General features: G+C 33.8%; 1 protein-coding gene across 8 annotated transcripts in view; it reads left to right on the plus strand.

The window, feature by feature from the left end:
- The first annotated feature begins 2,881 nt into the window (after window positions 1–2,881).
- LOC104905906 (uncharacterized) overlaps window positions 2,882–14,894 on the plus strand; it is a 58,213-nt gene continuing 46,200 nt past the window's right edge. For 6 of the 8 annotated variants that reach the window (XM_010694560.4, XM_010694562.4, XM_019252267.3 and 3 more), the window contains exons 1-11: window positions 2,882–3,039; window positions 3,123–3,323; window positions 3,421–3,498; window positions 6,214–6,326; window positions 6,475–6,568; window positions 8,048–8,091; window positions 8,200–8,268; window positions 12,277–12,332; window positions 13,658–13,859; window positions 14,140–14,208; window positions 14,314–14,393. In XM_010694560.4, coding sequence (XP_010692862.1) covers window positions 3,227–3,323; window positions 3,421–3,498; window positions 6,214–6,326; window positions 6,475–6,568; window positions 8,048–8,091; window positions 8,200–8,268; window positions 12,277–12,332; window positions 13,658–13,859; window positions 14,140–14,208; window positions 14,314–14,393 — 902 coding nt within the window. In that variant the 5' untranslated portion in view covers window positions 2,882–3,039; window positions 3,123–3,226. Of the gene's footprint in view, window positions 3,040–3,122; window positions 3,324–3,420; window positions 3,499–6,213; window positions 6,327–6,474; window positions 6,580–8,047; window positions 8,092–8,199; window positions 8,269–10,173; window positions 10,274–12,276; window positions 12,333–13,657; window positions 13,860–14,139; window positions 14,209–14,313; window positions 14,394–14,894 lie in introns of those variants that run through there. The other 2 variants (XM_048643307.2, XM_019252268.2) reach the window with 2 other exon arrangements.

Genomic DNA, 14,894 nt, shown 5'->3' on the forward strand with positions numbered 1-14,894 from the left:
AATACATATAATGAGTTGTAGATAAGGAAAATTAGCGTTTGGTTTTGAATGAACAATCTAAATTATTATATTATGTAAATTGTATATGTTCTGAATCAACAACCTAATTTATCAAATTAGGTAAATTGTGTATAACTTTTGCTACGTAATTCAGAACATTATGATTTTTATACCGTTGGAGAGCACTCGAAATATGCTTCGAAATAAGATCCATTTACAATATAGTTCGATAACTTATGAAATGGAGAGCGCCACATCAGATTGTCATGTTATGTATTTTTATTTTTAGGTTTTAAAAAAATAGAAATCTTCATAGATTTTAATATTTCCTCCATTTCAAATTACTCGCTACACTTTCTATATGGGGAAGATTTATATTATTTGCTACACGTTTTTTCCCCATATGGTATGTTTTAAGCTGTAAATTTATCAAACGATCTTACTGAAAATATTAAACAACACTTAATTATACCTAACTAAAACTAGTTAAACATTAAACAAAACCCCCCCACCAATTCCAACCCTTTCCCCCCACCATAATCATCAACTTCAACCCCTTCTCTCTCCTCTATTATCCCAACCCATTTCTCTCTCTTCTCACCACCACCATCGAACTAAACAACCCACCACCACACCACCCATCACTTTCTCAACCTCGTCACCTCCTCCTCTTCCCACCACCACCACCATGAGCACCATCTTCGCGCCGCCACATCAACCACCACCACCACTACGGAGAACGACGCTCATCCTCTCTCCTTTCGATCTTTACCACCACCACCCACTTCTCTCTCCTCTCGATCTTTACCACATCCACCCATTTCTCTCTCCTCTCGATCTTTACCACCACCCACTTTGACAACCACTATACTGAAATTCGATCACCACACCACCTTAGTAAACCACCACATCACCTTAACTAACCACACCCAAAATTCTAGATCTGGGTCCGAACCACCATGTTTTTTCTCTCCTTTCATTTTTGCTCTCCTTTCCAGATCTGGGTTCGAGCCATATGTGGATTCGAATTTGGGTTTTGGTGGTAGTGGTGGTTTGTTTTGTTAGATTACGGTGGTGTCGGCATTTTTTATGGTGGTTAGGTTTGTTGTCGTGGTGGCAGGTTGTATGGTGGTGGTGACGGAGATTTCTGTGGTGGTGGTGGTTGATGTTTTACGCAGTTGGTGGTGGTGGTGGTGCGTGATTGGTTTAGGTTCTAAATTACACTTAATCACATTCCCCTCATATAACTAATATTACACTAACAAAAATTGCCTAGGGAACCGTAAAAAAAGAAGTGTAGTGAGTAATTTGAAATGGATGAAGTGTATATAATGAGTTGTAGATAAGGGAAAATTAGCGTTTGGTTTTGAATGAACAACCTAAATTATTATATTGTATAAATTGTATATAACTTTTGCTACGTAATTTGAAATAATATAACTTTTGTACCATTGGATTGTGCTTGAAATATGCTTCGAAATAAGATTCATTTACAATATAGCTCTACAACTTATGAAATAAAGAGCGCCGCATAGGATTGTCATGTCATTAATTTTATTTTAAATATTTTAAAAAAGTAGAGTTCTATATATTGTTAAATACATAAAAGGAGTTTTGGATTGAGAGAAATTAGTGTTTCGTCCTGAATAAATAACCTAAACTATTATATTTTGTAATTAAATATAATTTTTGCTACCTAATTCAAAACGTTAGAATTCTTTTACCATTGAAAAGTGTTTGTAATATGCTTTAAAATAGAATCCATTTACAATATATAATTTTACAATTCATGAAAATATATTTATTTAGATGAATTATAAGATATTATTTAGTCTTTTTTTTAGATAAATATAATAATTATTATAAGTGTAGTAAATTATATATATGTGTGATTATAGCCTTTGATCATAAGTCTGATTTACAGGATCAAATATATATTTTTTTTCAAAATCTCATTCTTACTCAACGAACTAAAACAATTTAGTAGTGCAACAAAATTTGTTAGGGAGACTTTGTTGTACAACTAAAATCTATATATCGATAAAATTACATACTATATATTAGAGTTTGGATGATGAAAAAGTAGAGTTTGATTTTTAAGAACAACCTTAGAATATTAAATAGATCTTCAACTAATTGTTGCAATAGAAAAAGAATGGAGGAAGTAATCTCATTTCACAACAACACAAAATCAACCATGTAAACAAAATTAGTAAAAAGTAAATAAGCAACAAATCAAAGCTAGTTTTTAATATTTTCAAAACCCTTGCTGATACACGGGGGTGTTCAACTCTTCATTGCTAAATATGCTCATAGTATCTATACAAATATATTAAAAGACGTGCAAAAAAAAGTTTATGTGTCACGTGGCACTCTCCTCAAATTTCTAATGCAAATGTTTTTGGTTTATGTGTACTCCTTACTTAAAAAAAATGTGTAAGTGTAAGGTATCGAACACGTGACCTTTGAAATGAAAAATAAGAGCTTAACCATCAATACATTATGATTTTGTTGTCTAATGTTTCAAATAAAATATGATAAAAGTCTTGTAATAATTATAATTAACTAAAAAGACTTAAACAAGTATATACATATCTAACACTCTTATTACGTAACTTACAGGAGAATATTGATGCCATATTCTCTTACCACAATTCCTTTTAAGGTATATTGTTTCCAAACTCAAACCTTTCAATATTTTTTTACTTATCACGTCGTGACATGAATTTTTCAATTTCTTAATGGACAAAAAATACGAAAAGTAGCAAAATAAAATATGAAATTTAAAAATAATAACAAATTTGTTTATTGTAATGGACTCAAGCCAAAAAAAAAAAAAAACTAGTTAGTAATAATAATAATAAGACGAGTTACATTTGGAAAATTTCTCTAACCCTTACAAATTCACAACTCTCTCCATTAATTCATCTATTACAACTTTCCATGTTAAAAATTCAATTATAACGTACAAATTGAGATTTCCAGAAAGGCAGAAACCCTTCGACGAGCTCGGAAACTCGAATGTTCCAAAAATTAAAGGTTTGTTTCAAGGTAATTTAAATACTTCAATTCAACTTTAAGATTACAAACTCAATTTTCCTCAAATTTGATTGAAAATTCAGGATTGGAGATTCCGAAAAAGAGCCGCGATTAATTGGATGTGTTACTGCTTGTTTGCAACTGGAATTTTGGAGCGTTACATTTAATTCAAGTATTAATTTAAGCAATGTTTGAGGGACTGGTTCGACAGCTCCTTCTTGGTTATCTTGGTCGATACATTAAAGATTTCCAGAAAGAGCAGCTAAAAATCACATTATGGAATGGTAATTTCATACAATTGCATTAGTATATATAATATGATTCTTAGGAGTTTTAATTGTGATAATGTTTTAAGTGGTTCATTTCTTTGTTGTACTTCAGAGGAAGTTTTGTTTGAGAATGTGGAACTTATTCTTGAGGCATTTGACTACCTTCAGTTGCCGGTTGCTCTCAAGCGAGGTAATTTTAAACTCGGGTTCGCGTGTTTAGCTGTACCATTTTGAGAAATGTTGTTTTGAAGGCTAGCTTTGAGGTGTAGGCGTTAAATTTTGCTGTTAAGAAAATATTGGCAAAGTGTAGTTGATGAAGGTTCTTTGTTGCTTGGACTCCGGTTCTCTCGTATGGGAGGCTGGTATGTATTTGTCCAAGTGTGTGACGAGGAAATTTCCATCATTTGGCCTAGTTGAAGCCTTAAAGTGTTCATATCCATGTTAGAGTGTCGAAGATTTGACATAGGGTAGTGAGACGTTATGGAATTTCGATGAATTGGTTTGGTTTATAGTTCACTTGAAACTATGTAAGCATAAGAGGAACAACAGCGACAAACATGCTCCTTTGTTTAAAAGAATTGCATATTTGACTCTGTCTAGCTTTTCCACCCGTGAATCTAAAGGACTTGTATTTGTTATAGTTAGATTTTCTAGAGTATCTAGTGAATCTTAAAAACCTGTGACAGAACTTTGTGCTTCTAGAGGATCCTCTTTTGCTGAATTTTGACATTGGCTTAGGTAGATATCTTGTGGAGGTGTTCATCAGTGCTAGCAAGCCTAATGGCAAGTAGTTTTTGGTGAATTCTGATGTACTCCCTCCGTCCCTAATTAGAGTGTCCATTTTTTCATTTTTTCCCGTCCCAAATAGATTTCCCATTTCCTTATTTGGTATGGGTGCACAAATTAAAATATTATTTTGCTTTCAATTTTTATAATATCACCCACTTCCCCACATGGCCCACATTCTCTCTCCTTAATGACAATTCATAAAAAGTATACCAACTTCTATATTTAGTATGATTTAACACAACTAGGGTCCTAAACATGATTTCTTATTAATACTTGTGCCCAAAAGAAATGGGCACTTTATTTAGGGACGAAGGGAGTATATCTTTATGAGTAGTACATAGTCTATTTCCTCGATGATCCAATATGTATATTCATTAACAACAAAGGAATTTGATGCATACTAATGGCGTGGAATTGCAAACAGATAATAGCATGTGATGCTAAAATTTTTGAGGTGATTGAATATGAGCTAATTGACTTGTTGTCAACAACTTGAGTGTAGTTTTACTTTTTCCATCAACTTTAGTGTTTGACTTGTTGAAATTCGACCTTCTAACCTCAAATTTTACCTTTTATGGTGGTGGAGAAGAAAAAGAAAGAAGGGGGTGGTGGTATAGGGTGGTGCCGCAGTGGTGAGGCGAGAGAAGGGGAGAATATAGTGGAGCAATGGTGAGGAGAGGAAAAGGGAGTATTCTACCCAAACAACATTTTTAATCAAAGGGTTTTCATTTCCTTTCTCCTTGTTACTCTTTCTCAAACCCTTTCCCCTTCATAAACCAAACGTCCCCTTGGTCTTTGTAAAATTTGTTTTAGTTAAATCTACACTAATTTTTGTTACTATTATCATGGTAATATAAATTTTACTACTACTAGTCTACTACTAGTAGAATTTTGTTCTTATGGCTGTTATTATCTGGTGAGTTGATATTCTTGTTTTATTTCTCCCTTGATTTTGATGGACTAATGGTCCCCATCCTTGTAATCCTTCTTTTTCAGTTTTGACGAAATTATTCTTTTTAAAGAAAAGCTGTTTGTTTGCTGCCCATCTGTGATCTTGAAAGCACATTATCTCCCCAAACATCCAAATTGAATAATAATGATTAATGAGTAAAGAGGTCATTACTTTCCCTATTTCAAGGTTAGAGCACACTGGTTTCATAAGCTAAGACGAAGTTATTCGTATGGTTCTCCCAAATTTGTAATTGGTTACAATTATGCTAAGTTGACTTAGATTCTGGCATCTATATTATATTTCCTCAGTTTTCAATTACTTGCAATGTTTCTCGTTGCACAAGGACCAAGGCGAAGAGAGAGATAGATAGATATACAAAAAGAACCCGATGCGCTAGGAGAGAGAAAGAGATAATAAATTGCCAAAAATAGGAATGTTGCAAGTAATAAAGAATTGCCAAAAATGGGAAACACTGCGAGTAAAAAAAATGGAGGTATATATTTAAAAGGCATAGCTTTTCACAAGATTCTACGATGTAGTATCTTCATTTGAAGCGATAGGCGCCATGTCAGACATGATTAGGCACTGTCCTTCAAAATAAAGAGTGAAAGAAATGCCACCAATGCTCGAACCTAAGATGTTTTGTACTTCTTCGTATATGCTCCAACAATCAGTCTAATGAAAGCTAGCTACAACAAATAAAAACTACTATGTATATATCCCGAAGGAGGATTCAAAGTTAAACCCCATTATTATTACATGATATCGTTCACAACAGATTTTAGACAACAACTACTTCTTGTCCCGGGCATATGCCCCGAATTATTTTGCATTCTTTTTGTTTTGTTGGGGGTGGGGGTGGCGGGAAGGGATGAACCTGTTTGTAAAGGTTGAACATAGTTTGTCTTTGATCCTATCTTTGTAATATGTTCTATATGGTCTTGACTTTTGTTGTACATATGTCTTTTACTTTTATTGTCTCCCAATCATCTGTCCCACAAATGCAAGTTGATTCTTTGATGATTTTTGCTTGTGACTTTTCACTTCCTTTCTTTTTGGACATCTAAGGTTGTTTTGGGTAAGCATTTTTTGAGCTTTGTCATTTGTGGATCTGGATATCATCGCCGATCTAACTTTGGGATCTACTTTTGGATTGCTTGACAGGTCATGTTGGTAGGTTAAGTATAAAAATCCCTTGGAAGAAGCTGGGTTGGGACCCTATAATAATACTTTTGGAAGATGTTTTCTTTTGTGCTGGTCCGCGCGATGATCATGAGGTATTTCACAAGTAATCTGTTTTTCTTAGCAACTGTTTTGCTTTTTTCTGCGTGTTACTCAAACTGTTTTCCTTGGAGGAAAGCATCTGATACAAGTCTGTTGCTATATATATATATGTGGAGAACTCATTTGCCTTTGTTTATGCAGTGGAGCGCAGATGCTGTTGAAGGAAGGGGACTAGCTGCTAAGAAAGCAAAGCTTGCCACTGCAGAGTTGGCGAAACTGTCAAGGCGTGTCTGTGGTGAGATATATGTACTTACTCTCCTCTATCATGTACATTCCCTGTTTCTTGATTTTGTCAGATCAAATGTTGTTAGGCTAGTATTATCGTAATAATGAACTAGACAAGAAGGTAGAAGTAGGTTAAACTGAGAAAAAGGAACCTACATTAGTCCAGGAGACAACCAATTCTCAAAGAAATGCGGTCTCTTCACGGAGAGGAAAGATTTTAAAACAATGTTCGCTGGGAAATTATAAATTTCTCTCCTGGAAGGTTCTTAATGTAGAAAGAAACCATGAAAGTTGTCAAGCTCTTCCAGTGAGGCCCGGGCTCATGGTCAACATTTGGCCCTCGTTGCCAAAGATCAGGGTTTCCTCTTTACTGTTGCTACAGAAAGTGTGCTGAGTCCAGCTCATGTTAGCCTGTCATAAGCTAGTTCCTTGTGGCTGAATTTATTCCAGGGTTCTGTTTGCCGTAAACTCGGCAACTGCTTCTCCTTCTGTTGCCTATCTGCCTTCTTGGCTCCATCTCATGATTTTTCTAGTGCTTTCTCAGTCAAGTTGATGAACATTAGATCAACTTCTACCCCAGCCATCTGTATTATCACTTTCTTTTTCATTGTACCTGCCATCTGTTCCTTTCCAATTTTTTTTTTCCGAACAATACTGGAGCTGGATCCCATAACTCCTATATCCCCATATATCGCTTCATCCAATAAAATTCATTTTTCTGGTTAAGCAGTATGTGATATTTTTACACAAAGAAAAATACAACCAGAGGACGAGATGTCTGCAAAATATAGTACAAGAAATAACACCCTATTAAGAGAACCCTTCTTCTTCTAGAGTCAAAAGTTGTTCTGGAAATTTTTGAATGAGGATGAGACATTGTGGAGTAACATCATCAAGCTGGTGCTGGGAAGTGAGAACCTCTGATGGTGGAGCAAGAAGATATCTTCTTCTCATGGTGTAGGCATATGAAAATCCATTTAAATATATCCTTGGTTGGTTTCAAGGTAAAGAGTGGTCCAAGGGTTCTTTTATTTGGTGCTGGCATCAAGCCTAAAAGCTTATCTGATTTGTTAGATTTGTTTAAGGGGATACCATATCAAAAGTTTTACTGCTGATTGGTTAGCACTTACATTGGACTGACTTTATTTAAGATTTCTTAATGATTGGGAAGAACATGATCTCGAGGCTTTTGCAATTCGTTGAAGAGGTTGATTTAGATGGGATGTCAAGCTGGATACTTTAAGTAAAGAAGTCGCTTAACTTAACAGTTACTTATTACCTGTAGCTGGAATGCTGGATTCCCGACTGGATACAAGATTATTGTCACTAACATCATTAGTTGGCTGTATGAAAATTTAGAAGTAGATAATCCAGAAAAAAATAAATAGATATATGGGTCTGTGATCAACCTCTGACCTATCCTTGCATTCTATTGCACTCTCTCTGTCTCTTCCTTCTTGATGATCATTGCTTTCACTTGTATATGCAGATAATCAAGCAGGCCAATCATTGATTTCACACGTTACTGGAAGGGTGATAGTCCAATTTGTTCTTGCTGTGAAAAATATTCTTTCTTTAATAGTATTCTATGTGCTATTATTTTGTCAAAGTGCTCACATTATACGATTTTGTTTCTTACAGATTCTTGATAGCATTCAAGTCTCCATGAAGAATGTCCATATATTATATTGTGAAATGCATCCTCAGTCGGTACTACTTTCCCTTACTTTTAATTTGCTGCTTTTATTTTGAGCTAGCAATTTTATTGTTGTTGTTGTCAGTCTTTCTTCCATACCTGGTCGTTTCTTATGTTAATTCATAGCTCTTCTTTTTACTATTTGATGCTGATAATGGTTACTAGTGTTTGATAGTTTTTTCTCATCCACACTTTGTGTGATAATTTTGTCAAAGTGCTGTAATAGACCTGTCAGATTTATATAATTTTTACCTGTATATGATTAGAGAACTTAGCTGTTTAAGTGCTGCAGTGGCTAGATAAAAGTCAGACCTTGCAACTAAAAAGGTACAGAGGAAGTAGATAACAACGTAAGATGGAAAATTAGAATAGCATTCAGTCATCATTTTCACAATATTTTCCCATAAGGCCATGAGGTATAAGAAATGTTCTCATATATTATAGTCAATGAATTATATCTTCAGAAAAGGTAGGTTCATGTGAGAACTACCCTTATGGTGATAACCTCGAGAACCACTTATTTTTGCTCAATTTAAGAAGATTTTGTTCATTTCATATATGATCACTTTATGTGTTGCTCATTTTACGTTTCTGCTCATTTTAAATTTTTATACTCATTTAACAACGTTTTTGCTCATATTACTTTTGGTCATTTAAGTTTTTGGTCGTTTTAAGTTTTTTTCGCTCATATTATGCTTTTGCTCATTTTAAGAAACTTTTTGCTCATTTTATGTTGCAGTTTTTAGTTTTTAGCATAAGGAGTGGTTTGTAGTTTTTAATAAATTATATATGTATTTATGTATATATAATATTTATATGTATGTATAGGAATAGGATCACATGAAACCACTCCTTATGCTAAAAACTAAAAACTGCAACATAAAATGAGCAAAAAGTTTCTTAAAATGAGCAAAACGATAAAATGAGCAAAAACATAATATGAGCAAAAATTTGTAAAATGAACGAAACATAAAATGAGCAAAAAACATAAAATGAATATAAGTTTGTAAAATGAGCAAAAACTTCATAAAATGAGCGAAAGTTTGCTAAAATGAGCAAAAACGTAAAATGAGTAAAAAACATAAAATAAGCAAAAATCAACAAAATGAGCAAAAAGGCCAGTTTTTAGCTTAAGGTCAGTTTTAAGTGGATCCTAACTCGCTCTCTCTATATATCACATGAGAATGACTCACATGAGAAATGAGAATGAATCTCAACGACACTTGTTCATCAGAGTTATACACCCCAAAAAAAAAAACTTGGAGCCCAGATTTTTTTTTTTCAGAATATTTTTTTTTATTTTCTTTTTCGAGTTACATCACTTGTTCATTAGAGCTATAGTGCGTGAAATCCAATATATATATATATATATATATATATATATATATATATATATATATATATATATATATATATATATATATATATATATATATATATAGAGGGGCAAGATCACATGAGAAATAAGATTGAATCTCAACCACACGATTGGATTAGAGTTACAACACTTGTTCATTAGAGTTATACCCACCTAAAAAATTTTGAGCGCAAAAAAAAAAATTCAAATTTTGAATTTTTTTTTCTAATATTCTTTTATTTTGGAGTTACATCACTTTTTTCATTAGAGTTACATCACTTCTTCATAAGAGTTATAACGCGTAAAATTTATTCTCATTTAAGTATGCATTCTCATATGAACTCACTTCTATATATATATATATATATATATATATATATATATATATATAAAGGCCCTCCAAAAAGTCTCAAGATTAAGGGTGGTTTGTTAAAATGTTTTTCGTTGTTGACTTAAAATTCTTAGTAGGATTCATAACTTCAAAATCCCACGATTCCTTCTCGTCACCCCTTTGCGTAGTCAGATTGGAGTTCAGACTAATCATTTCCTCTAATCAATTCAGATTACATGTAGGACATTTTTTGAGTTCTGGATGCAACCGACACATCCAATATTAATCGACGCGTGCCTGGCATATTTAGTCCATTTTGTTTCCACAGCAGGTACATTAGCGCAAAATTTTTTTTGTAGAAAAATGTTTATATATTATATTTATTTTACAAAAAAGAACAAAAATTTAGAAAAATGTTTATATATATGCATACTTATTTATTCAAAATTATTTCAATTTTTGTTGAAGTAAGCTCTGAATGCTTATAAGTGAAAGATGGAGGTTAAAAGTGAGGAATACATGTTTATTTAACAGCTGAGTTATTTATTCTGTAAAATGAATTGTCATAACTAAGAAATGAGAATAAGAACATAAAAGTGAATTAGAATTTTTATAAATGAAGAGTAAAAAATGGAAAGGAACAGAGTATAAAGTGAAGATTTACAAAAAAACATGAAGTCTAAAAAAGAAATGTAAGAATAGAATTCTTGCAAATGAAGAGAAAAAATAAAATATGGTTGATATAGTGTAAAATAAGACTTGCAAAAACATTAAGTCCAAAAAAAGAAGAATTTTTATGAAGAAAAATGAGTAAAAAATGAAAGAAATAGAGTAAAAAGTGAAAAGACTTACAAAAACATTAAGTCCAAAATAAAAATGATAGTGAAGAGACCTAGTGTTCACTTTAAACTTTTAAGCCTCTGCTCCTCACTTATAAACATTTGGAGCTCACTTAAAAATTGCCTTTTTTTTGCTTTTGTTTTTTTAATTTTGGGCGGCTGTACCTGGTTTACTGTGTACCCAAGATATTGTATTGTTTTAATATATGCCCTCAAAGTATTCAATGTGTTAGGCATAATTGTTCTTTGTGGTGTCTTTAAAAATTTCTATAACTTTGGTAAACGAAAGGTGCTCAAGGTATTGATGAAAAGTATGATGTTTGTGTTGTTTTAGGAAATTTTGTGGCGAATTATCGTATCTTTGTGTAGTTCTCTTTCAATAAATCCATAAAATTCCAAGTCTGTTCATTTTTCCCAATATAGACCCATGAGTAAAGAATTCATCCTACAAGATTATTGAAGTGGGTTTATCTTGGGAATAATGTATGCGAACTTAGGATTGTTTCGTGATTATAATAAGTTGGAGTTGTGAACAACAGAAGACTGAGTAAATTAGGTGGATTTCCTTTTTAATTTTTTATATTATATAGACAAAAAGGAACAAGTTGAACTAAGATGGGAAAGATGACACAATCTGGAGGGAACTTTGGCAGGCAAGGTTTAGATTCCAGCAGAATTTGAAGCCAATTTTAAATAACACATCCTCATAGACGTGATAGGCGGCCAGAGGGACATCCCTTTTGGCACCTATGATACTGTCTTTGTTTGGGATAAGTTAGGTTCAGAGTTTAAACAAATAAGGAGGAAGGACAACCTGATAGTGTTTTCCTACAAAACCTAAAAGGGCAAAGCAAGGTGAAGAAGACTTGGAGTGCTGAAGTATTGAACCTGATATGTATCTGTAATCAAATATACCATCAAAACTGTGAAGGGATCCTTCATAAAATCAAAGTTTTATGTGTTGCGGTCGCGGATATTGTATGTTTGGATTTTATTTCTACATCTGGAATAGCACTTGGCCTTTCTTGATGTTGTAGATAACAATGTACACAATAGGCTGATTTCTTTGTGTCTTTCACTCAAGCCCTCCGGTCGTAGCTATTGTTTGACACGTCTCCAGTCCTAGTTACTGTTCACTTTTTTATTATATTTTATTCTGGGTGACTTCAAAATGCTGTCCTCTTTAGTTAATCAATGCATTGATTTGATTTATACACTCCGTGATATTTGTGATAACATAACATAGATTAACATATTGGGATATTAAAAAACTAAGCTAGATAATTTTGTGCTCAGAAAATTGTCTTTTAATCTTGTTTTAGGCTATATTAGTTCTCAATTCTGTCAAATTCGATTTTTTTTCCTAATTTGGACTATTGAATCTTTTTTATTCTAGTAGTTACTGTTTTATTTTATTTCACTTTCGAAAATTGTTTTGAAGTGATATAAGTTGAAAATCACTATTTCAAATGTTTACCAACTGTCGTTGATGCAGATGCAATTTGGTACAAGATTCTCGAGCTTGGTGATTGCAAAGCAAACTTCTGTTGGGTAATCATTTCCCCCTGCGAAGAAATATTAGATTGAGAGTTGCTGTTTCTTTTGTAGTTTGAGTTGGCTTATGAATATTTTCTCCATGCATTCCAAATTGTTTTCAAGAGTTCAATCACATTCATCATCTGGGATCATCTGTGTTTTACTATGACCAGATAAAAAATGTTCTGGTGGCAACTAATGGCTAAAGAGTTAGTGGATTAGAGAATTGTAAAATTTTGGTTCCCTTAGGTATTGGTCGTTCACATGGAAAGGGAGGAACTGGCATTTTTTGTGGGCATACCTTGTGCTAATGAAGCTTTTAAGTTGCACTTCTATGTTGTTGGAGCCAAGCAATTCACTTTGGAACATCTTGCTATTCCTTTACTTTACATATGAATATGTACGATTCTTTAGCTTTTTTTCATTGACTTGTATGCCTTTCTCCTTATTGCATAGTGTACCTTTGAGATTGCTTGTTTGTTGATTTTGTCCCTCGCCCTTCTTCTGCACATGTTGGAGACCCTTTCGATGCCTTTCTAATACATTTCCTTATCACTTAGCAATAAAAATTAAAAGGATTAGAGGCGGAACTAGAGATATGTGGCCAGTAGTTGTGGTCATATTGTCATACTGATGCTTCTAGTGTTAAATGAAGTGTTATAACCGATCATTTCTCAAATTATTTTTGTGGTTTTGAGCTTTTTGCATGTTGCCTCCCAGAGGTTTGGGGGACTGGCTATGCTCTTAGCGGCTGATGGTCATGGTAGTCTTGAGTTGAACTCCATTTGTCAGAGCTGAACTATTCTGCTTTGGAAGATGACCTCTCTCAAAGAAAAAATTGTACCAATAATTAACAATGCAGGAAATTATTCTTCTTGTCAAAAGTGTAGAATGCTAAGGTGCAGGTCGCCTCGAGATTAGAAATTTTTTGGCCCTTAGGTAAATAATTGAAATTGGAGGGATTTGAAGGCTTAACAAAATAGATTTTGTGATTACAACAGCGCAAAACTCTACTAATTCTAGATGAAACAGAGTTCTGTTAATTTTCTCCACGCTGGTATGTATCTTTTCTTTTCGAGACCGCATTGACATGCTTTGGTTGTTGTATTATTAATGAGATCTGATTTGTTGTTCGTCATATACGAGTATCCAGCTACTTTTGTGCATGTTGTGCCGTCGAACTTTTCGTCAGATTGACCTTGCCTCTTCTAAAAGTGTTACTTTCTAATCTTGACATTCTCACACTGGTCAAATGAACTGCTTTTTTCTTGTTGTCTTGCTATATGCCTCCTAATTTGGTAGTATATGCTGTATGATTTCAGTATGTCTACTGTTTTCAGGCCCTTGACTTCGAAGGCAAGAGGTGGCCAGGTCAACAAATTTGTGGAGATTCATGGTCTGGGAATTCACTGTGGCACCCTTGAACGATTTCTGGGTTCCATGGGAACTAATGGTGCTGAAGAAAATGAATTGTGGCAAGGTGCAGTAACTGATGTGGATTTAAATGACTATATAATGATGCCCTTTGATCTCTCTCTTCAGGTGGGCAAATGTCTACGATTTTTATCTTATTCTGATCAGCGTAGCTATAGTTTGAAATGTCTACTGATTTTTTATTCTGAATCAGCTGTAGCTAATGTTGTTTCTTTTGAACTTCAAATTTTTAACGACCATCTATTTAAAGGGCTTTAAATGATTGTTACTGGCTCAACTTTTTGAAATGCTTTTGTAACTTTTGAGAAGGTAATGCCTTTATAGGAATTGTTTTCCTAGATACAGAATTTATGCTTGGCCCTGATACCTTTTTTTTGTTCTATTCAAGGTGTCAAAGTCTGGAAAGCTTGAGCGTGATGCTCCACAATATTCTGTTACTGCTGAGTTGACAAAACTGGTTGGTTACAACTTACATGTTATGAAGCTTTCTCTGGGTTTCAAGTCATTGTCTGTTTGGTTTGCTTTTTAGCTTAATATCATCTTCCCTTGTGATGTTTTTCAGGTCATGACCATAAATCCTGCTCAGCTACGGGACATCTTGAAGTTCTCAGACTATATCTGCACATGCCAGTTGAGGGAAAAGTAAGCTCAACTCTTTCATAATCTTTCACTTTCTCTTCTCCTCTTTCCAAAACATGTTTCAATTCTCCTTTAGCTTCTACTGTGGTGTACAGTTAACTAAATTTGCTGAATTGTAGCAGATGCTCCATTGTTCTGCTTTATTTTACTGGTCTTGTATTAATTGGGGATATGCTTCTTCTTCTTGTTTCCTTAAACTAGTTAAAACTTATTTCGATGATATATAAAACTGTGTTTTTCTTTGGGTTCTAAGCTTATCCAAGTTGAATTTGGCATGTATGGGCCTTGTATTGAAATTATCCCCGTCGACCCTAAGGTTGAACTTTGAAGCCTGAAGGACAAACTGCGTTACCTCATCAGTTTGATTTGAAAGAGTGTACAATATTCCGACTAGTGTTAGGGGCTATTTCAACTCCAGGTTTAATGTAGGGTGCGTTCTAGTAATTAGTTTCATGTCTGATTAGGTCTGATGATATCTAATCATGTCTGATTAGCTCTAATCAA

Source organism: Beta vulgaris, chromosome 1 (assembly GCF_026745355.1).
Source record: "Beta vulgaris subsp. vulgaris cultivar EL10 chromosome 1, EL10.2, whole genome shotgun sequence".
Lineage (NCBI taxonomy): Eukaryota > Viridiplantae > Streptophyta > Magnoliopsida > Caryophyllales > Amaranthaceae > Beta > Beta vulgaris.